Below are 25507 nucleotides of genomic sequence, written 5' to 3'. Positions count from 1 at the left end.
ATCATGTTAAAATGTAATATAATCATCCTACCGTAACTTCTACTTAGGAAGTTTTTCACGAAAAAGATTTGAACATCATTTTGAAAACATCTTAATATCAGCTATAAAAATGTAATACTTATTTAAAAATTGGTAGTTCTGTTTCAAAAATTCAAAGGGATCTTTAAATGACTTTTACAAAGCGATTCAAAAATTAAAATAAATATCATTCGATTACTTTAAACGCTACAATTTTTGTTTGAAATAGTGTTCAATGTTCCAAATGTTTCATTTCTGAAATATTTGGTTGTCCCAGGAATATCTTTTATATACACCTTATATATACATCTCGTATCATATAAGCAGTGTATTTATAGTTAACAGTTTATTTCTGTATGTGTAAGTATATATAGATTTATATTACATGTAAAATTACGGACTGTAATATGTACATAAATCAATTAAGAGTACTTGTCATAAGTAATTGCACTAAGTTCGTAGTCAGAGCGTGCTCGTTAACAATTATAAAATTATAAAATTTAGCCCTTATTTATGCGTGTTGCCTGAATAAAGATTACATATGAATAAAGATAATGATTGTGGATAACATTACATTCAAAAGAGGCAAATACAAAAAAAGAACAAATTATCGCCTTAACAAATATATCCTTTTGCTATATATCTAATTCCATCATGATTAATGTATACGTTAAAGCAACTTCATGTGTGACAATCTTCTTCACACACACACTCACACACTCATTCCTGTTATTTATCAAATAGCAAATCATAACGCAAACATTACATATGTAATAAAAAATACACACTAAATAATTAACTAAATTATATAAAGATCGTTTGATTATATTAAAAAAAATGAAATAATCTCTACATGAATTAGATTTTCCAGTAAATTAATGAACATATATATATATACGCATTGTTAACAATATATAATTCTAATTTATATATAAATGGCCGATGATCTTTATGCAATGTGTTTATAAATACACATTTCTTGCTAAAATCTTGTTTTATATGTTACAATCACGGTGTACAACCTAGTATACTTTTTCACTTATAAATATGTAACAAAAATAGATAATCACATATATATGTATATATATGTGTGCGTGTATATATATATAAGATATTTCTAAAAAATTATGAGGAAATATATTTTGCTACATCAATTTATTAAGTTTTTATCTTTATAGCCCAAAATTCTTTATCTTGACGCATGAGCAGGCTTTAATCGATGTGTTTTTACTTAAATGTTCGATTGATCGAGTGATATATTATATTGTCAACTGTATTGTACTATGGTCTTGTTAAATTTTAAGAATTTTACAACAAAGAATAATTATCTCGGGATGAACAATTTAGCTGTGAACATATAACGTAATTAGTTTTACCATAAATTTGAAATCAACAATACTATACTGATTAAGAAAGAGAAAATTGTAAAAAGTATAACTACAACAAATATATATAATTTTGCATTCCAAATTTATATAATAACATATTTTACGCGAAATGTAGATATACATATATGTGAAAATTTTTGTGTATTGTGTACACCATTTAAAATTGTCAGATGAGAAAATTCTTAAAAAAATTTAACAAGATAATAGTGCAGCAGAATTGACAGTAATATATTGCTTGACCAATTAAACATATATGTATAAATGTATGGACAGAATCTTGAATTCGATGCAAAATTATGCCGATTTATATTCTTCAAACATTAGATAATTTTTTTGCGAATAATACACACATATTCGCGATGTCTGTGCATATGTAGTTATTTCATCTTAAACTGCAAGAAGGTACAGTTAAAAACAGATTTATGCGCCGTGTATTCGCGTTAACATTGCGATTTGACAAGCCATTTCTAATTTACAATTCTTCATTACGTGTTTACACAAACTTAATGTCATTTTATAGATTAAATATAGCCATTACATATATCAATGCATGAAATATTTAAATGGCATGGTTTCTTAATAACAATAATAATGTACGAGTAAGCTCGTTTTTTTAATTGGGAAGTTTTGCGAATATGCGCTCGCGAAACCTCGCATCATTTCGCAAGAACAAACAAGATAATTTTATTCTTCTCCTCATCTCGTAGTCGTAACAACAAAATCTAGCCGGATATTAGAAATTGTTTGAACTTGCAAAATAATGATTTAAGCTACGCTTTAAGTGTGGTTTACACGATGCTTTTTTATCAGCATGCTAGTGCGCTAGCAACTAATAAAGTAAAAATATTTTAACTTGACTAGCATGCTAGTTAGAAAAAGAAAAAACATGCTAGTTTACTAGCATTTTTAAATAAACAATGCTTTTTTTATTAGTTACTAAACGCAGTAGCAGTAAAAAAAACATCATGTAAATCACGATGATTAAAAAGGATTCAGGCCTTTTTATAAATTTAGAATATTACAATTTTTATAGCAAATTTCTTATGGACGTAACTGTGATTAAACTATATATCTCTGCATTAAACTATATATCTTATTACATCTACATATGTATATATATATATATATATATAATCTATCATTTATTTTTCCTTTGTTAAAAATTGTCATCGATAAAAACTGCAATATCACTGCTTACAAAATCTCATTTGTAACAATGATAGACAAATCCGACTATTCTTCGGTAGAGCTTTTCTTAATGAATCTTTTTTTACATCGGCAAAAGATCTTAGCAAGTTGCTGTTATAAAAGGATACTACTTCGCATGTGAAAAGAAATTTCGTATCCATTAATTAAAAGTTTTTTTTTCATTTATCGATGCGAAATATATGGAGAGAAAAAACAGAAAAAAATAAAAAATCCCAAAAACAAAAAAAAAGATTAATTGACAAATTCGTTTCTGCAGTTATATTATATTTAAATTCTATAAATCTCAAAATTTATGAAATGCTAAAAAATTGCAGATTGTAAAAGAGAGGTCTGCGAGCAAAACGAACTCGTATAACTGACTAGCTTAAAGATGTGTGTGACACACATATGTATATGTATATATACTCTTGCAGTAAACTCTCGGTAATGTGAGAGTCAGTTACCATTTCCGTATTATTCACACAATTAACTTATATACCCGAGTATACGCAAGTTATATAGGTACTCTGTTTGATGTCTTGCACACAATTAAGCGCGTGATTCGGGACAATTGCAATGCATGGGCGTCTTTACGTAACTTTTTTTCAGAGACCAACTATTTTTTCTTTGTTTTCTGAGAACGGTGGTATTAAAGCACTTTAGAAATAGAACGTAGAGAATTAAGAATACTTATTCCCTGCATTTTATCTCATTCTACAGATAAGAAAAAAACGTTTTATAAAATATATACAGTATTAAAAAAGTCATAGTGCATCATGATATGAATGTTTTGGTATATTTTGTGCTTTACGGAAGTTTAAAATAATTTATAGACTATTTTGCAGCCTACTTTACGACGCCCATGGAGTGCAACACTAATGTGCGCTTTTTTTGCCTCTCGTTTTACTTCGTTATCCCTGATCCCTTTACTTTTATACTGTACATAATGCTGTAGTATAATGATATGATATAAAAATGTCTTATCCTATTGTGTACAATTTTACTTGTGATTGATATTTATAATAATGAGAAGGCAACAATAGATAAATCATATATGTACGAGCGAAGGAATTTGTATCAGTTCTCGCACACACTCGACACTTATAGAAGAAAAAAAGTTTCGAAGTTTTACGGTGTGTGCGTCTGAATTAAAAAATAGATAATTTATATAAAAATTAATGTTGTTACTCTTGTCAGTTATAATTGCATGCAGTAATTTCAAGCGTATCACTTTTGCTTCTTTTTGAGCAATCATAATTCTGTCATGTAAAATGAATGAAAAATGTCTGCAAGTGCATTGTAGATGTTTTGATAAAGAGCATCGAGAGATCCGTTCAGAAGAATATTTATATATAACATATATTCGTGTTTGCTTTTCATAATGGCCGATAATGGACGCAATATAGTTTGAGAATCGATCATTAATAGAAACAACATTAATTCTTAATTAATCGCATGCAATGCGAAAAATTTTTGCTGGCTTAAATAAAGTTCTAAATTTGTATGTGCAAATAGAGAAGCACTAGCTTGGAAGAGGAAGAATAAGAAATTCAATTCTTAGGAACAAGATTCCAATATGTACGGAAAAATACTCTTTTAAATTTTATCTTAATATTATTTTTAAAATATTCTACGGATCATATATTTCTTGCATTTTTTGTATATATATATATATATATATGTGTGTACATAAAATTCTGTCTTAGGATAATAACTATTTAAAACAGAATTTTAAATGTAAGTTTTTTATTGGAATCTTTTTAACGAAAAATGAATTTCCTATTTGATCCAAAACCAGCACGTTCTTTCATTCTTATCTTGTTTTCCTTAATCTCGATCTCGACGCAAGTATGGAACACACCGTTTCAAGACAATGATATTATGAGTCTACGAAGAATTGAATTTTCCCCAAATACGAATTCTTGTAGATCGCGTTAAAGGGATTTCGCTTCTCGTTACGTATATAGTATCTGCATAGTCGAACGAAATAAATAATAGTAAGATGAGATTTAATAAGATAAGATAATCGCAGATCGTATCAATCATATGTATGCAAAATCTTATCTTATTAAATCTTATTTTACCGCATTATCTTATTAAATCTTATTTTATCGTATTATCTTATTAAGTCTTATTTTACATTATCTTATTGAATCTTATCTTACCATTATTTACTTCATTCGTCTACGCAGTTGGTAATAATTGTTCTCAAGGAGAAAGAAAGAAAAACGAGTATGCGCCTTTCTCTCTCTCTCTTCATTTCACTGCATCGTATTTGGTACAACTGTCACTTTGCTATACTGCTCATCCGACTGGTTGCTTGCTGTCTTTTGCAGCATCGCAGAATTGGGGTTCTCGACAATGGTAACATAGCCGGTACCGCTCTGCTTTATGACGATTGGATGTGTCCTGTTCGGATTCAGCCTCGTACTCGGCTTCTTTTCATCCATCCCCTTCGTCGTCGCGTTCCAAGATATAGCAGACAAATCCTCTTTGAAATCTTCCATCTCTTTGATATCCTCCATTATGTTCATAGATGGAAGCTCCATTTTCTCTTGCTGCTGTTGTTGCTGTGCAGGTTTCGAAAAACTTTCACTTGAATTGTGGGACGTCTTCTGCACTTTGAACGCTTCTTTATTTTTCTTCATAGGACGAGTCAGCAATCTCGATGTATCAGAGAGTGCCGATCTTCGATCGCTGACATGCGGCTTCGTCAAGGTAGCATCGATCGGGATGGTATCGGTTAATGAAGACGAAATTGTGTCGGTTAACGAAGTCGAGGTGTCGGTTAACGAGGTTGAAAGATTCGGTAATGTGTTCATGCTTGTGTGAGTAAACGACGTCGGACTTGTCGCGAAACACTGCTTGGACGTCGTCATCGTCTTGTCGGAAGCAGTAATATTTGCCATCAATGCATCCTCGTCGAACTTGTCCGGATCGACGAGAATCCCTAGCTCGTCCAATTTGAAAGTGTCGATAGTTGATGAATTTTCCTTCTGTTTCTCTTTCAGAGTCTCTCTCTCTTTATTATTCTTCTCCATAGATTTCTTCATGATAAAAGGCACATACGAATTATTCGCGAGATTCACTCCCGTTTTAACCGATATCAAGGTATCGTGTACGGTTTCTGCACTGTCTATACCGTCGTCACCGTCTTCTTCAACTTGTATGGGTTTACGAGCGAGACCCATGACGCTGTAACAACCACCGACGTTGACAGCAGTATTTCCTCGAGATGTGGGGCTCGGATTGCCCGACAAATCTTCGGAAGATAACATGCTGATGTAACCGGTGCTGGGCCACGTCTGCGGCGACGCTGTGTAGCCCGTACTGTCTGTCAGATTTGGAGTGGATCGCGCTAGAGATAGAATCTCATTTAGATGCGGATCGGCGGTTTTAACCGGAACGTATGATTCCCGGCAGTGAGACATAGTCTCCGGTCCTCGTAAAACACTTCTTTGTCGTAGACTGGCGGCAGAGTTTAACTCCCAGTTTGACAAGTTCTCGAGCAGTTTGTCGGGTGACACAGGAACTGGATCCACCTCGGTACCACTGTCGCTAGAAATTTGGAATTCTGTTGTGGTGAGAGACGAAGTGACAGATTCTTGGGCGCTCGAACAGCCGCTCGAATCGGCAGACGGTTGTCGTATATGTGACTCGTCGCCTTTGTGAAGTAGTTTCTAGATATGAACAAAAATAAATTGAATTTATTCAAATTCATTTATTCATTTAGAAAATAGTATATCGAATATGGAGAATTTTGTGGTAAAATCAATCGTCATGAAACTTGACAGATTAATAAGATTTCTTCATATTTTACTTCATACTATATCTGTGTGTCAAGTTTCATTGGTCTTGTACCACAATATTTTCTCAATTTGGTATACTTTTTTGACAAGTTTTGCATTCGGTCAAAATTCGTCTGTTTCAAGATAAAAGGGTCTTTTACCGTGTTTGAAGTGAGGCCAGGTGGTAATTTTACTCCGATATTTTGCATATCTCGATATTTTAACATCGCCCTTTAAAAAAGAAAGATACAAAATATTAAATTATAAAATTAAAATGATTATAAGTAGATATAAACATTTTAATAAATTTAATAAATATATATCAACTGCGTTGAGTGTGATGCTTCTTACTTTGGCCAAACCAAACAACATTTAAAGACACGTATAAAGAAACATTGCAATGACAAAATTATATATGAGCAACCATAATATTATCATTAAACATCGACTAGAATTTAATCATGACTTCCGGTGGTCGAATTCCGTGGTTACATTGTGAGATGCATACTAGGAAAAGAGAAATAGCCGAGATGTTTTACATAAAAAAATATGACAACACAATAAATTTACACCAAAAACCTCAATCCTATTTATGACAAAATAATTAAATCTACTTAATAACAAACACAATCTTGTCTAACAACCGCTCGATATAACAGACATGAGTTGGCGCTTTCCAAAGTCGGTTTACCGAATTTTTATAATGCGACTAAATAACAACTGTTAACATATTATTTTATACATAGAAATCATAGGTAACATTAATATTAATTGAATAATTTATAACATTAAACAAAAATAATTTTGTATTTCAATTAGAGCACTTGATAAGGATCAGAACCGATGGTCAAAACGTTGTGAAACTTGTAATAAAACTGATAGTCAGTTTGGTCGAAGAAATAATTTAAAAAATTATTAATTTTACACTGACAACTTACTTCTACTTCATAAATATAATATCATGTGTTCTAAAAAATAACAATTTTTTTACCTCTTTCCACCATATCCACAGCACGAAAGGAGCGCTACAGCGATGACAACTCCAATCACCCACATAATAACTACTACTGTTTGTGATAATCCTGTTGCGTGGAAAATATATTTACTAATAACGATAATCTTACAAAATAGTATTCACACCAAAATATTACATTTATCAAATTAAGGTGAAAAAATCATGATAATAAAAAAAATCAATATCTTGCTCAAAAAGATGTACAATTAAACAATCTAGGTAACGAGTTATATCAAGTAAAAAAAAATTCAATTCAGTTTCCAATTCAGTTAAACGTCGCGCGATCGCAATTTATATAAAATGGATATATTATCTTTTGTTAAAAAGTTGTTTAATTTTATAAACATAATTCTTGCTCGTTAAATAAATGTTGTTTTTATCTTATTCGCATGTTGCTAAAGTGTTGCATCATACATCTGAATTATTGCAAGTACCACGAATGTGATCAATTTTATTAAAAGCAAACACAAATATAGATTCAAAGAAATATAGAAACAAAAATAGATATATTCATATATAACAATATAGATAGTCATAGTAATAGTGTCTTCTTATCAGGATTGGCATTTTGTCCACTTTTTTATTTTATCCAGGGTACTGGAAGAAAGTGGACAAAATGGACAAAATGACAAAATAGACGAAATATGAAATGATACAGAAATCGATAAAATGAGAGATAAAGAGTTTTGTTGTGATTAACAACCAAAGTTTGTCAAAAACCAAAGTTCATTTAATAAAGTTTATTTTCTGAACTTGTGTTTAAAAATTTTTTTTCAGTTTTGTCCATTTTGTCTAGCACATATATTTCTTCCGGAGACAAACTGGAAAAAACCGGGGGGTTTTTTTCACCCTGAATAGTGGATGCCAACCCTGCTTCTTATTCACCTTCTTATGAAATAAAATACTAACCATCACCGTAACAATATCCTTCCCCGTAGTCGGACCAGGATCCTGTTAAACGTTCTCTGTTAGGATTGATGTTAACGGCTCTGACTCGAAATTTGTACTGTTGTTCTCGATCAACAGTATTGCAATCAGGAATGGACAGTTGTGCTTCTGCAATACGAGGATAGCAACATAAGTAAATCTGTCGTATTCTTTCCTCCTTATTTTCTCATTCTTCTCTTTTCACAGATTTCTTATTACTCTTCACACATTTGTTACTTATGTAAGAAGTAATGGAGAAAGAAAATAAAAAGAAGAATAAGGGAGAGCTAATAAATAGTGTTTGATAAAAATATTTTTGTTTTAACGTAATTTAGTTTAGCTATAAATTAATTCTCTTAATTTTATTTATTGATATAAATTTAAAATCTCACCCATTTTAGTGACATTCTGAATTTCACCATAGCTATCATCTATCTCGTAATACATTAGCTTTATCGGACCGGCAGGATATTGTGGCGGATCCCATGTGACGATCACTTGGCTGGAGTTTATGAAGCGCACTTTGGGCATGCCAATCTTACCAGGAATACCAATTTTCGTACGTTGCTTTGTTATCGGTGATTTCTTACTGCACGCCACAGTACAGGCGGCGACACTAATATTATACTCTGTATATGCCAACAAGCCCGTCAATCTGATATGATTCGCTTCCTCCACTTTTTTCATGAGCTCATTATAGTAGACCTCGTAGTATCTGAGCACGCCATTCATCGCCCCCGGCGACTTCCATGTGATAAACATCGTCGTGTTGGTGACATTGGTGACTTTTACGTCCAAAGGCGAAGTGCTCGGTGCCCCTTCAAGGGTGGTGTTATATAAAGGATCGCTAGGTTGACTTTCGCCATTTTTCGTCACCGTCGCGACTTCTAACATATACGTAGTGTAGGGTGTCAAGTTCCTAACAATGCCACCAATCTTGGGCGGATAAGATTTGATGACGATGCTCTCTTTGGGTTCTTTGCACTTGTCCCTATCTAACGGTGACACGATGGGACAGTAATAAATCTTGAATCCTTCAACAATCCCGATGCGATCCGAACAATCGAGCTTCCATCCGACTTCGATGAAATCCGATCCAATACGATTGATCCACACAGATTTCATTTTGCTGAGCACCTTTGTATGAATCACCGTACAAGAGGACCATATCATGCCGCTGCTGCCCTTATTCGAGTTCGCGGAAATCGCAAATTGATACACCTTGTTCGGATCCGGTACGGTCATGTTGTAGACGGTAGTAGTCTTGGATACGTGTATCCAATTCAAAAAACCCTAGAAATATAAAATATAATTGTTTTAATTTGCACGCAAAGTTATTTTGTGCAAATAATAGAAGAAACAGCTACATACTGTGCACTGATAAGGACGATCGCGCTCGTTATCGCACCAAAAGATGGTATAATTCGTGATTGGATTCGTGGTATCTTTATATGTGATCGGCGGCTTCCAGGATAATTCGTACAATCCTCTATCAAAAGCCATTTTCGTGAACGCTATCGGTTCATGTGGCACTGCAAGAGAAATATTTCATGTTAAGCTGCTCAAAATATATTTACATATATAAAAGTTATTTTTTCTTATTCTTTTTTATCTTTCAACTTTACTCACTCTCGTTTCGACTCGGTACAGATATTTCTGTATAATTCTTATTAAAGCCGACTTTATTCGTCGAAATGATCCTAAACCGATAATTGTTGAAGCTGAGTCCCTTAAACTTGGCGTACGTCCTGGTCATCTCAATGGGTTCGATAATTATCTTATGACCATTCTCCTCTACATAATTGATCTGATACTTAAAATTATCACCATTCTCAGAGGTTTGCGGTATTGTTTGCCAATACAAATATACGTCTCTGCGCCCATTGTTCTCGATAATTTCGAAACTACCAATGTCGGTTCGCGGTGGAAAACTAGGTACTGAAAAGTTGAATAAATATATTAATTATAAAAAATATATATTTATATTATAGATATATAATATATATTATTGTATAATCGTTATTTATTCGTATAGTTATAACTTATTTATTATAATTTATTATATATATTAATAAAATGAGAATAATAGATTACTATTTTATAAATCCACTTACACGTTGATAATGTTCTGAACGTAATAACACTGAAATCACTGTACATGTTTTCTCCTACAGCCTTAGCGCTTTTTAAGAAAACGCGAACATCGTATACGGTATTAGCATATTCCAATCCAGTAAGATTGAATTGTGGCTTGTGCGAATGCTTTTGAGACTCCGCATCAATAATAATAACCTGTGGATAAGATACAGCTCGTTTAATCGAGATTACCATTATTTCATAAATTACATTTAATTACTAAGAATTATTCTAAAATATAGAATATAAAATAGAAAATACCATTAATAGTGTAGAATATAAATTGATCTTACCTTCCAATCTTTAATTTTATCCCAATGATTCTGATACATAATTTTATAAGTTAGACCTGGTGGAAAACTCTGCAATGGAAAGGGAAGACTCCACTGCAACAGTGCGCTATTTGACGTTTTATTAAGCACCAATAGATTCACAGCTTTTTCAGGAATCACTGAAAATAACGACATAGTTTTACTTTTAAATATAGAAAAATGTATAGTATACTTAAAGATTTCATGTACTCTCATTACACATAATATTACATATTGACATTACTCTATTATACATTTTCGTATAAAGAAATTAGTACAATGGCTAATAAAAGATTTATATACCTTGAGCAAAATGATCAACCTTATATGTGACGTTTAGGCTGCCAAACTTATTATGAATGTGCATCATGAACGTATAGTTTTCATACGCTTGCCTGTACATTGGACTGGAGTATTGAGTCCAACAGCAATAAGTCTTATTCGAACAGTCTTTAGGACAAGGATAGACTCTTCGTACTCCTCTCCTACCTCCGTTCAATTTGAATGCTAATTCATATTCTGTGTGGACATAGTTTTGTGGCGGATCCCATGTGCAATTAATGTTCTCCCAATTACGAGATATACAAGTAAAGTTGTTTGGTGCTTTCGGTTCAACTGCCAAACAAATCAAATAAGATACATCACATAAAAAAACAAAGAAAAAAATGTATAAATAAAAAATATATATTTAATTAGATATAATTAATTCTTAAATATATCCTTTAACCTTTGCTAAATATACGTTTTTCAATATATTTAATAGACCTAATAGATCTTGTTGCAAATTGTCTTTTTTTATTCGAATTTGCATTCATAAAAATTGCTACAATTTTTTTGAGTATCAGTGTTGCTAGCTTATTTCTTTCCATATAAATTTTCTATCTCTATTCGTTTACAAATGACATATTTTATATATAATAAATACAATTTAATGAAATATATTTAAAACGTATCACATTAAAAATATTATCATTTTTTAATGAATATATAAAATAATTTATCATATATTTATCTTAAATATTGCTTTTTGAAATGAGTAGAAATAATAGAATGCATATGTTCTAGTATAAAAAATTTTAAATAAAAAGTTATTTTTAAAGAGCGCATAATAATATATGTACAATGTCTCCTTTTTAGATATCTTTATTGACGATAGCAAAATGATTTCTAAGACATATATATATGTCAACCAATTTACTCATAATTTTAATGAAAAGAGAATCAATGCATTGCTGTCTTCACAAAACTTCGTCGAGTATCGTATTCTGATAAGGATGGTTATATGTACTTCTACTGTAGCAAGGGAAAAAATTATATTCCAAATACGTATAATTATTGTAAATAGTACTATTTCTATACTTTCCTTCATGAGAAAATTTCCCAGATTACGTATATCATAAAATATATTTTCTTTTATAGAAATGGAATAAATAAGATGACTGTCAGATAATAATTGATAGTATAACTTTAGTACACATATAAAAAGAAATTCTTTTTTAGAAATAGCTCAAAAATATAAATTCGAAAAGTGAAAAAGTCAAAAATGCTATGACCAATGGATATAAAATGCGTATGTATAGTCTCAAAAAGATATTGAAAGCGATGGCCTCTGTTTGATTTTCAAAATAAAACTTTTTAATGAATTATTTTCGAAACTTTGTCATACTTTATATATAAAAAAAATAATTCACAATACAACAATTTATATAAATACGATTACTTACATCCAATTACGACTTGATTGAGACAAACACCTTCCTTAGATTGATTTTCACCTTCTTTGGTTAAATTCAAGAAACAATAATACAAATCATCACTGGGTGGTGGTAGCTCCTGGTACAACATTATTGTTGTTCTATTAATTATAGTAATAAATTCAGGCTCCATTATTTTACTGTTGCGATAGAACATGAGGTCCGAAGAGTTTTTGCCCGGATAATGTTTCTCTACGTACGCTTCGTTTAACACACAAAAAATTTGCAGAGGGTTACCATATTTGATAATAATATCACCTTGCGGCTCCGTCCCTACAACAAACAGTAAAGTAAAATTTATTAAAATAATCAAAAATATTTTTAATATACTAAACATTATAAACAGCAATATTTGTTTATAATGATTACTTACTTAATGCTAGATTAAAGCGACTATCTGAACTCTTTATAATTTATACCTATATAATTAAATCAAATAATATAGATAATATGCTTCTACATATGTGTATTATATTAAATGTTATAATATTATACATATATATTATAAAACACATTTTTTAAAATAAATACATGAAAAATAAATGACGTTCGTTAGATATTTCATCATTCATAATTTATTAATTACATTGCTAACGTTAAAAAAATACGCAATATGTAATTTGAAACTAGAATTTAAAAAAAAAGATAAGATAGATATATGTTTTATTTATAATTCTAGCATATTAAAACACGGAAGAAACTGACCGTAAACAGTTTTTATATATGTTATCTCTATTTTACAATACAACTCCGAATGTATTCGTACCGTTGAAATTTGTGTATTCAACATTTGTGCATAACATGGCAAAGGTAAAAGAAAATTATTTTTATAAAAATATAAATTGCTAATTTACTATTCGTGCGTTTAGCGTAATATCATGCTAAACATCTTTATATGCACAGAGATATACAGATAAAATATAAGAAATTGTTTATTATAAAAAAACAAAATTTTTTCCAAAACTTGCAGTTATCTGAATCGAGATATATAAGAAATTTACTACGTTATGCAATTTTTGATATTATATATATATCGTACTGTATGAAGCATTGATCATATTTTAATAAAACTTACATCCTGATGTTTCGATTCCAATTGCACATTCGTTGGCTGTTATTATAACGAAGAGATAAATCAAGACAATGAAGATCCATCTGGTTCTCCACGGATGATCTTGTCTTCGTGTAATTGATAACTGAAATATTTTATTAAAACAGAATTTCATTATCGAAGGTATACACAAGTGAAGGTCTCTTCTCGTGTTCCTCTTCCGCGTAGAATTTTGATTTCGATGATTCCTTACACAATTACAATTGCACGTGGGACGGTCATTATCTTCGTTCGACGAGCACTGATCGGTTGAATAGGCACTATGAGACGGCAAAGTGTTCTGTGGCAAACGAGCCGAGTTATTCGTCTCGTTTCCTAAAGTCCTCGCGACAGTTTCCTCGTTCTCAAAAAAAACAACACTTCTAGGCGCAACATAATTGTTGTGCGTCACAAAATTGCCGAATTTCGAAATCGGCATGTGGTCAGACACCTTCACTCCAAATCGGCACCCAACTCGTTCCGATGTAACATCTGGCTCGTGCAACTGATTCATTTTATCAGGCATTCTTGTCAAACATCGGACGTGCATCAAACGTACTTCAAGACATTTGGTAGGTTTATCACTGAAAAAAATAAAGAGATTAGATTAGAAGAAAATCTTAAAATCTCATGTATACATCAATTTCTGACCGCATGGTTAATTAACAATTAAAAAATTAGTAAGCCTCTTTATACAAATTGAAATTTCACTAGTAAAAGCCGGATAGTGCGTCAGCTTCAAGGAAAATTAATTTGTCATTTAGCGACTTCCCGATATATTTCTCTCGCCTACACAAAAAGGGAACCGCAAAGGGTAAAGTATAAAAATCTCGAAAATTATGATTTAATTGCATCAAGAAAACGGAGAAAAAGATTTGTCAAATTTAGCGTCGCAAAAAGTTTTCTCGAACGAAGAATGATAAAATTCTTTTATAAATCAGAGTATTAACGACAACAAAATTCTTTTAATTTTAATTAATTTTATATTCAAGTTGAAAAAAAACAAATTTCAAATTAATTTACATCGGGAACGAAATTAATGGAATGTGGGAAGGAAAGACAGTCGCGATGGATGATTCGTGTTCGAGCTAGGATACGAGACTGACTTGCCAGTCTAGAAAACATACGAGAGAGAAAATGTACGAAGAGGGAAGAATACATTTGCTTATTAGCGAATTTGTGAGATCGTGTCACATGAAGAAGCAACATTGTTGAGTTTCCGCTAAATCATTATTTTATGTTCTCCGCTATAGTAATAATGTAAATGCACAGCCTGATATGTTCATATGAGAAAAAAAAGATTAAGAGTTGATCATTAAAATAATTTCTCAAAGTCTTTTAAAGCCCTTTTTTCTTAGCAAAATTGGCAAGAAAAATCATCACTTTTTGCGAGTTTCCAATTTTTCATTCGCATGTATTTATCTGCATTAACTATAAGCTTCAAATTAAAATTCTATTAAAATAAAACTGCATCTAAAATTAATAGAATATAGTTTTATCAACCTTCAGATTTTAATAAAAAATAATTTGCCAAAATTTTGTTTTTAATCGCTTGTAACTAGAAAATTTATGCGACATTTTCGCTTGACAATAGGAAAAAAACCATCTCCAATTTATTAGCCAGAGAATACGTTATTAAAAGATAGATAACAACTGGTTTTGAGATATCCTGCATATAGCGTGCGAAAAGTAGCAGACTTTGTATACGCTTTATACTTTCAAAATCATTACAAAATAAGTTATTCATGATGATGATATATTGCATAAGACACTGCGATAGGAGACAAGATTTTCGCAAATATGCAAATGACTATTTACAGATACGTGTTATTAACGACGGAGGAATACAACAGGAAAATTTAGCATTTTATTTCTCCAACTCTAATTATTTTCCTCTTTCATAATGAAATAATGCGAAATAGTTTTCTATGTGTCTTGGCATAATAGCAAATTAATCTGTTTCCCACACAAAAGCTCCGTAGAAATATTACGCAACATTGTTAATGTCGCATAATCTAGCAAGTTTCTAAAATTCAGTGCGACCGAAAAATTTATTCCGCAGCAGAGAGTAATTCAAATTTCAATTTAAACAAGAAAATTACGTACGCCACTGTACGATTCTACGAAGATTAATTCTTTAATTATGTATGTGCGAAAGCTCTCGGATATTCGCTTTAAATAATTGCTCTTGCAAAATTGATAACTCGTATTAATGTTTTAATAGAGAGTTTGGCTTGTAAGAAAAGAAGAAATGTGTAAAGTGAAAATTCGAGAGAAAACGTTCGTTCAAATCATTGAAAACCAATATTTATTTCGCGTCTTCGTTATGCAGCTCTCTATCTATAATAATAATAATAGTTAATAATAAATATAATAATAATAATAATGTTCCGAATTGAAGTCGCGTTCAAAGTTCAATCATTATCTTAAGGGATATCGACACTGCAATGTACACAGTTGTTTCAATTAAAAGAGTCTCGAAATCGATAACAATAAAAAAAAAGACAAGACAAATCTCTGATAAGTTATATTTTTAGCCTGCTAGAATGCGTGCTTCTTATTACGAGGTGAATTTCGCGCGATGATTTTTGCTCGCAAGGGAATCCAACGAAGCGATCACGTAACATACGTATATAGAGGCGAACGATCGATATCCTATCGTCACGAAAACAACAATCGAGTCTTATTCGCGGTGCTCGGAGGAGCGAAAATCAGAGAACGGTATCGCCGGTTTGCCGAGCTTTATCTCGCCGATAAATCGATCGTCCCCTCGCTCGAAGTGTTTCCTCGCGACCGGTTTTATCCGTTGTTCGCAGCTGTTGATCCGCGGTGGCATCGACAAATCGCAGAATAATAGGGAAACTGATAAGAAGAAGCTCCTTTTAATTGCATGACGTTACGTCGTATTATAATGTCGATCGATCACGACGAAAAGCTCGCTTCATATTCGTTTCTGTGATTTTTTTCACTGAAAGAGCATAAATTGAGCTTACAATTTAATAAAAAAAAGAAATTCGGCACTATTGTTAGGAATTTTTTTTTAATTAATTGCTAATTAAGAAAAAAAGAATATATTTTTTTCACTATTTAAAATAAGAAAATTGAAAACTTTTTTGTATATAATTTATACATTTTCTTTATATTATTTTAAAAGGAAGCAAGTAAAAAAATTACTCTTGTTAATTCTCAAATAAATCTTAGAAATTATTCTCTAATTATGCCAGAATATTAAAAAAAAATTGCTAATTAGAAGAAAAAGATATTTTCTTTCACTATTTAGAATAAGAAAATAGAAAATTTTTTGTATATAATTTATGCATTATATTCTTTATATTATTTTAAAAAAAGGCAACTAAAAAACTTACTCTTATTAATTCTCAAATAAATCTTAGAAATTATTCTCTAATTATGCCAGAAATTAAAAAAATGGCTAATTAGAAGAAAAAGATATTTTCTTTCACTATTTAAAATAAGAAAATTGAAAACTTTTGAATATAATATATAATGTATAGAAAATGTAAAGACAAGTAAAAAAATTACTCTTATTCATTTTCAAATCGATATCTAATAAGAAATTATTCTCTAATTATGTGATTAATTTAAAAAATGATACGATATATGCAATTATGCAACATTTTCGTATAAAAGTATCTGCTGTATACGAATGTAATACTATGTCGTTATAATAACAGCGTTGATAAGGAAATTCTAAAGAAGAGTCCGTGCGTACATTTATAATTAATTTTCATTATCGTCAAACTTATTGACACTTTGGTGATCGATGACGTTGCTTTACGGTTTTCTGCTCTCAAGTTGAACGGGCCGTTGACGTAACACGTATTTCACGAGGCTTAAAGCCGATAAGAACTTGCCGTTGTCGCGTGCGTTAACGCAATATATTTTTAGCATAGCTCCTATCTAAGACCTGTTTACAGCGAGACACCGTGTATACATAATATACGAATATATGTGTGTTACCGAAATATAACAGATTTGAAAACGGAAATGTATTCATTCCGGAAGTGTCCGAGGTTTCCCGGAAAAACGTGAGAAAGTCGCTCACAAGCATGTCAGCTATGTACAGAGTGTCCTCAAATTATTGGACGACCCTGTTAAAGGAGAGAGGCTCCTAAGGTTATTTGAGATTTCGAAGGTTTTATTTAAAGATGATTTTTCCACAACAAAAGTCTCGAGAAAGGTCATCATTTTTATATGTTTTCAATTTTTGCTACCATGTATCTCTGTAACTAAGCCTTAAATTAAAATTCTACTAAAGTAAACTCTACCTGAAAATTCAAAACTTATTAGTGCCTCGACATTTTTGTTGAGAAAAAATCATCTCCAAATAATCTTAGGAATCTCTCCATATTAACAAGATGTAATTTTGGGATAGGTATTCTATATATAATAATATATACATGTAAATTCATAAAATCGCCTGTCTCACAATTTTTATTATTTTGATCTTCTGAAATAATTTAGAACGTGAAATAATTTTTAGAATTTTGCAAATTTTCAAAAATGAGGTGCTAACAATAAGTGCAGTTTATAGGCAGGTCAGATGAGAAGAGAGAAGCCACGGAGTCGTCGTTGTCGTCGTTCGCAGCGGATTCCGCTTTCCGAGGAACGCGTCGGCGCCGCAGCTCCTCGTCGTCGTCGACGTCGTCGCGTATTTATATCTCCGCGCGCGCGGAATGACAGATCTCTTTGAAAAAACAACCAACATGGGAATTTCGCGGGAATACGCGATCTTCCGCGACGCGGCTGGGCAACGCTTTGACAATACGTGCACTGCAAAAGAAACTTGTCAACTTTACTGAACCTTTCAACAAATTTATTTTGTTCATTAAACATATTTAAAAAGAAAATTTTAATCAAATATAACATATAAAATCTAACAAAACGTACATCTGACTTAAATACTAATACATATTCAATTAACAAAATTTAGTAATTTAATTGAAAGGTTTTAGTGAAGTTAACAATTTTTTCAGTGTAGGAAAATACATTTTTTCTAATTTTAAATTCTATAAGTCTTTATTATATAATTCTAGACACTTTGAATCATGTGTTCTCTCTGGTAAAAAAAATCCTGTGAATACTCGTGTACACCGAAGAGAGACGTATATATCGATGAAAATAATAATCGTACCGTTATCGCGATACTTGTTTGTTCGTATCTTCTTCTTTAATCGATTAATTATCAGAGAGACGACGATATTTACTCGTATGTATCTCCTTCAAACATTTACGCGACCAGCGTAACATCCGATTCGATATTTTACGACGTGCGAGATTTTAAGCTCAAAAAAGAACATTATACATAATATATATCTGCGAGAGGATTGTTATGTCGCGTATAAGAACTTTGTTTTTTTTTCCTTCAATGCCCTTATAAAAGCACACCTGTATATCGATAATTCTCGTAACCGATCGGAAAATATCGATTCGCGAGGAATAATACGGAGAGAGCTACATACCATCTTTCAACGAGTCTCTACACTCTTTTCTCAAGGCAAGGCATTAATTATTGACGCTAGCAATTGCTGAAAACGCTGAATGATCATTTAGCGACATACTGCGCTTCTCTGAATACCAACGATTCGTTAGAAATCATCAAATCGTCCGGTTCAATGCGACGCTTGTTCTCAAATGATTTTTCGGATCCTAAGAAATTATTGTCATTATAATACGCAAATAACGGGTCTTCGATCCTATCTTTCTTTCAATGTACTGATAACAAGTAAATGATATAGTAAATGACGAGTCGAGTGGGATATAAAGAGAAGACGAGATATAGGATTCGAGAGAGCGCGGATTAAACGATATTTAATACTTAGAAAATTAGTGGCCGCGAACCTCCTTATCACGATAATATTATATAACGATAATGTGACATAACAAAATGATACAATTATATACCTATATATATTTCTCCACGCACATATATGTGCCCCGTGAAAAGACGAGCGCGTCTGTCAGTGGCTGAAAACGAAGTAATCTATCGTTCGTTGCCCCTCTTGTATCATGAACACAATTCTCGCTCTCTTAGCTTATATGTATAACTTAATAGCGTTAAACCGAGGTTAAACGTTAAACCACCGTCCGATTTCTGAGCCTGATGTGTTTACAATCTGCGTATATATACTGTCCGCATACCAAGCAGGACGAAATAATCCTTATTTAAGCCAAGAATGTCACCTCACGATCAACATAAGAATTAGTCATCCAAATATTATTTCTCCGAGGAGAACAAAAATTATAAACATATATAGATGTTGGAGCAAACGCGCGAATAATGATTATAAGATAAATCTCTCTTCCGTATTGTTATTTATTATTTTTTGTTATAATGATTATAAGATAAATTTGAATAAGGAACATATATTGTTTTTCATTCTAAATAATACATTTTCGGATAATAAGCAATGCTAAAACATTAACGTAAAAAAATAAAGTTATAAGCATTGCGTTACATTAAATGCAATTTTACAAACGTAATGTATATGACAAAGAAATTAAATTGTAAGAGCGAGGAAAATTTTACATTTTCTCCTTTTCCCGAGGTCTTGATATTTTCTTCTTTGAATCGAGGAGAAATAACAATTCTAGTTTTAACTCTTTTTACTTTATCTATACAATTCATGCAAAGACATTCTAAAGCTCCGTTACTTCATTCTGCATTCTAAAGAATATCACAATCAGCTGACGTTAAAGCACTAAAATGTATAATAAAAAAACGTATCAACCATCGTGAAAAATTCAAAACATTTCCTAACTTCTTTGCAACATCGAGAGGAATAAAAAACGAAAAAAAGAATAGCTATAAATTTTAACTCTATATTACAATATTTAATTTAAATATTTTTATATGTTCAATTAACAAAATATTTAATTGAAGGGTTTAGTCAAGTTAACAAATTTTGTTTTCAGTGCATGGCTAAAATTTAGCTATAGTATACAGAGAGAATTTTCTCTTAGAATTTACCCTATACATAAAAATCAGAGTTTCTCTGATTAATATTTTTACCACAATGAAAAATATTATAATATCTACCCCGATAAGATATCAAATATCGATTAATTTTGCTATGTATATATATTAATATTTTTTTATTGTGATAAATATATTTAATCAGAGAAACTCATAAAATTCTTCCAATATTACCCCACGATTACCATGATTTTTCCGAATAAATTTTAAGAGAAAATTCTCTCAGTGTAACAAATTTTTTTCTCCGTGAATAACCGCGTGATTCCTCAGATTTTCTCCTTCCGGATCAAAACCCTAGTTTGAATCTATATAGTTTATTTGATCTATACGATTCGGGCAACGGAATTCTAAAACGGTAACTTTCTTCTACAAATTCTACATCGTGGAGAATATATATACATATATGTATCCCGCGGTTATATATTATGTTTTCGAGCACGAAAACGTTCGATGCATAAAACACACGTCCGTCACGAAAAGCTCGAAACGTTATCTACTCGAATCGCTCCTTTGCATACCGAGAGGAGAAACGAAAGGAGCGTCGCGCGGTTCCTCCGATGTACGAAACGCACCTCGACATTTTACGAGAGAGACGTCACATCTTGTTCTCGGCGAAGGTCGTCGTGCATCTTCCACCAGGATTTGCGAGGATTTCAAAGCGCGTCTTCGTCTTCTCTTTCGGATTCGCGACACGCGTGGATTCGACAAGTTCCACGGTAGCTCGTATACGAATAATCTTATCCGCCCTCGGAATGCTGTTAAACTGTTTACAGGCTGTTTTTTTAAACAGAAGCGAGGGATTTGAGGAATTTAAACGCGATCGCTTATGTTTGACATAGATAAGATTGAGAGAAAATCAAAATTACATTTTTTTTCTTTTTCTTCGCAAAAATTAGACTCCTACGAGGATACAGAATTATAATTTATATAGCTGGAAAATTACTGATTTACAATTTCTAGAGAATTATTAGCAGTGGTTCTTTTTTTTGTGGTCAGCGAAACACGCTCGAGTTCTGCTCTAAAAGTAAAATGACCTGTTTTTGACCTGTTTCGGGTCAAAAATGTCTTTATAATCTTGACCTGAAGCATTTTAGTCCTTTATAAAAAGGTTTTACAAAGCATGAAAAGTGTAGTATTTCTTGTTTGACCTGCGAGAGCCCTAATGTTTTGGTTAGCCTTAGAATTTAAGAAGAAAAGACCTTCAAATTCCTCGATTTTGAAATAGAAATCTGGGAAAAAGGAGGAAAAATCTTCGAATATCCGATACGTATATCTCAAATAATCTCACTCACTGTCAGATAAGTCGAAGGCATGTATATGATATAAATGACTTTTTTACTCTTTTAAAATAATACTAATATATTTAAGAGTATACATATAAATAAAAGAAAAGTATTTTTTAGAAAGAATAAAGTAATTTTAATGATAATTTTCTTTGTTATAATTATATTACTGCATTCACATATTTTTTATTTCACATTAATCTTTTGTGTTATACTTTCTATGAGAAAATAGGTTTTGTTTTAAAATAATATATTCAGAAAGTGTAATATATTTTATAATATGGTTTTTTCCCTCTTTTTTACTTATTCTTTTCAAGACATTTTTAATATCTGTTTTCTGTCTCTATTATATACTTTTTTAATAAAACTATTACATACTTTTTTAATAAAACATTCATGAATTCATATTTCTATAATATTTAATAAATTATTAAACTTTCTAATATATGCTTGTTATAAAATAAGATTATTAATCTTTTAAATAATATTATTTTTAGTCGCTTTCTGTTATGTTTTCTCCAATAAAACAAGTGTAATATTCAAGATGTGAACAAGAAATAAAAAATGATGAGAAAAAGTATTGCAAATAGTGCAGTTGAAGCAAACAGATTCTATTATTTTGAAAGTACCATTTCAATTTATATAGAAATTTACATCTCTTATCGAAATTTATTACGAAATGAAAGATGCTTTAACAAATACTTTGACGTCATTTATGCACATGCGTCTTTGTTACTTTAAATTTACAAAAATTCAAATGGAAAATGTTCTAATGAAAGCCAAATGCAAATTTAGGACTGCTTTGTATATCGCTGAGGTCATAATGTACGTTTTTCACTCTTTGTTCTTCGTCTTTGATCGTTTTACCAACTTATTGAAAACATAAGTCGAGAATGAAGATCAAAACGCATATAAGTTTTCTTTATAATTTGTTTACTATCGACCCTTTAAAGATGACCCAGATAAAGGACCAAAACAAGTCAAATGAAGATTTTAAGATAAGTTTGTTCTTATAATTCAATTTCTACTTGAATTTTTGCATTTATCAGATATCTTTTCGTTTTGCTTATAAATTAAAAAATGTAAACAAAAAAATAAAATTGTTACCTCGGTATAAAAATACTGCACCCAAATATCATCTTACAAAAAATGCATTAATATACACAAACTTAAAAACACGTGCGTGAGTAATAATTATACGGTGACATCATATTGCATAATATACAATTCTATAATTATGCACACAAAAAAAGTAGAGAATTCGAGCGGCTCGGATATTTTCTTTTTTTCAGAATCTTCTTTTTGGACTCACGGCCAAAAATCGATGTGGCAACCCAAGAAACAACTATGTGCATAATTTGCTGCCGTAGGTTTTCTCAGCGAGGCTCTTTACGAGCGGCAAACATGCCGCTCGAAAAGCGTCTCGGTTTTCGATTTACAAACGAGCGAGAGAGAGAAAGAGAGAAGAGGAAAAAGAGAATATCCGCCCCAAGTAAAAGACACGAACTCACCCGTAAGCGGACACGTACGCATAATGGGGGATTCAGACTGCGTTCGTCTCAAGGGATTTGGATACATGGAAAGAACTTATGACTTCCACATAACTCGATTATAACTGAAATATATTGCTACTCCAACAAATATATATATATATATATATATATATATTTTGATATCATCAACACATTTTTATAACAGAAAAAAAAAACAATGATCCTAATACATGACGTACACCCACATCCGCAGGATTTTTTCCAAAAGGGGCACAATTTTTTATTTTTTTCTCTCTTAATTTATTTATTATTTTGTTATTTTCATTTTTTTTTAATGCTAAATATGCAAATAAATTCCGGTGTTTATTCAAAGTGAGAGAAAATGTTTGATTTTAATTTATTCAAAAATGTAATCTTTTTACTGATTCCAAGGGGGAGGCGAATGCTCTCTTGTCCCTCCTCCTGCGAACGCCCATGCATATGCAAATACAAAAATACAAACACACGCCGCGGCGAGGCTAAACAATCCACGCGCGCGTGCATTAAATATAGAACGTAAAATCTCGAAAAGAAAAAAACGGAGAAAATTATATTCTTGATAATTGCTCCGGAAAATCCGCGAGCGATACAGATTTTGCGTAGCCGAAAGAAGATTGCCACACGTAAACATCATTCGTATTAGTGCGCGTATATAAACGTCCGAGAGAAAAAAAAAGGAGAGAAGCTGGTTACTTACGCTCGATGCGGCTCTGTCTAGGAATCCCGTCCGATATGTCATCGCCGCAGCAGCCAAGACACAACTGTGGGAAACCGTAGGCAATTCGCTTACCCGGACTCGTCTCGGGTGTCGGGGATATCCTAGGTAACTGTGCGCGCGCGCCAACGCACACAAACACAAACATAAACCCGAACCCACACGCGAGAGAAGAAGAACAGAGACGGAGGGAAGGTCGGCGGCTCAAAGGAGCGAGCGAAAGAGAGAGAGAAAAAGAACAGAGACAGAGATGCGGACGGCACGCAACGGGTTGAGGTCTGGCCAATGATTGGCGCCGTTCGCACTTTTCACGGTATCCCGCACGCACACTCGATCCGGATATCGGGAATGCGACGAGCACACAAGAGCACCGCGATCCCGAGGACGATGTTGTTTTGACCCGCGGGGTCCCTCATATCCCGGAGGAAGGGGAGAGAATGCCGATTCGCGGGAACGAAAATGTTCTGTTTACGTTTTCGAGCTCGCTCCCTTTTACGATCGTGCGCGCGACACGCGCATATTCTGGGTAAAGCGCGTACGTGTGTCCGTGCGCGAGATCAATCGCGCCAGTGTTGTAAACCTGACGGGAAAACGACGACGATGCAGAAGGAGGAAGATGGCGCCGGAGTAAGGAGGGGGATGCCGAGAGCGTCGAGGGATCACATTTCGCGGGACGTCCGTGTCCGGATGAGATCCTAGATTCGTCCCGACGCCTCCATCCTTACGTCGCCGGGTCCCTCGTCGCCGTCCTGTCACTTTACGATGTTTCCTTCGTTCTCGACGAAACGCGCAAACGAACGGTCTTCGCGGCTCTCTCCGCAGAGTACGTGCAGTTGCGAGTGCGCCGATCAAGCGACTGACGTCACGTTGATACGTCCAGATACGTCAGGCGCTGCATTCTTGGAAACGGAACCGCGACGAGCTTCCGCCGACCGCCGACAGATGGCGCTTGAGCGGCGCCATTTTCAAACGCGATCTTTCCTTCCTAACGAAAGCTTCAGTTTCAGACATAAGATATATATATATATATCACATTTATCAATATATATTACTCATCTATCTTTATTTTTCTCGAATTATTTTTAGTCTCTAAAAATTGTCTTTAATTAATGAAAACAAAAGAAAATGTAATAAATATAAAATAAAATATAACTGAATATATAAAATATATATATATGATATTACTATAAATAATTATATATATATAATTTAGAAGTATTATTAATGCAATAAATTAATTACTATTAATATTATATAATCGAAAATAAAAAATTTTAATATTTTATCAATTGTATACTTAATAAAAATTGTACTTTGATAACGCATACCTGATAAAACGGAAGTTCTAAACAACGTGTCAATTGGAAC

The 25507-nt window shown here is 32.3% G+C and overlaps 1 protein-coding gene across 3 annotated transcripts; it reads right to left on the bottom strand.

Moving 5' to 3' along the window:
• Positions 1-338: 338 nt before the first annotated feature.
• On the bottom strand, positions 339-24999 carry dome (cytokine receptor domeless). 3 transcript variants are annotated; one of them, XM_029300868.2, is made up of 13 exons: positions 24122-24999; positions 13601-14199; positions 12496-12798; positions 11075-11386; positions 10754-10911; positions 10439-10616; positions 9954-10262; positions 9696-9856; positions 8717-9617; positions 8307-8453; positions 7374-7464; positions 6544-6613; positions 339-6274 (listed from the first exon to the last, which is right to left on the bottom strand). In XM_029300868.2, exons 2-13 carry the CDS (start codon positions 14163-14165, stop codon positions 4856-4858), a joined length of 4614 nt encoding a protein of 1537 aa, XP_029156701.1. In that variant the 5' UTR covers positions 14166-14199; positions 24122-24999; the 3' UTR covers positions 339-4855. The 3 variants fall into 3 exon arrangements, with proteins under 3 accessions (XP_029156701.1, XP_029156702.1, XP_029156703.1); XM_029300869.2 differs by lacking the exon at positions 24122-24999 and adding an exon at positions 19538-19741; XM_029300870.2 differs by lacking the exon at positions 24122-24999 and adding an exon at positions 14639-14740.
• Between the last annotated feature and the right edge of the window lie 508 nt (positions 25000-25507).

This window comes from Nylanderia fulva, unplaced genomic scaffold, assembly GCF_048542155.1.
Source record: "Nylanderia fulva isolate GAGA-0341 unplaced genomic scaffold, ASM4854215v1 Scaffold14, whole genome shotgun sequence".
In the NCBI taxonomy this organism is placed as follows: Eukaryota; Metazoa; Arthropoda; class Insecta; order Hymenoptera; family Formicidae; genus Nylanderia; species Nylanderia fulva.
The sequence above is the reverse complement of the archived record's forward strand: the minus strand, read 5'-3'. Positions and strand labels throughout refer to the sequence as shown.

Excerpts from the sequence above, each read along its gene's own strand:
- dome (XM_029300868.2), bottom strand. The coding sequence starts at position 14,165 with ATGCACGTCCGATGTTTGACAAGAATGCCTGATAAAATGAATCAGTTG. Across the intron at positions 8,454-8,716 it reads TCAGAATGTCACTAAAATGG|AAGCACAACTGTCCATTCCT; the intron begins GTGAGATTTTAA and ends CTCGTATTGCAG. Across the intron at positions 6,275-6,543 it reads CTGGCCTCACTTCAAACACG|AAACTACTTCACAAAGGCGA; the intron begins GTAAAAGACCCT and ends GTTCATATCTAG.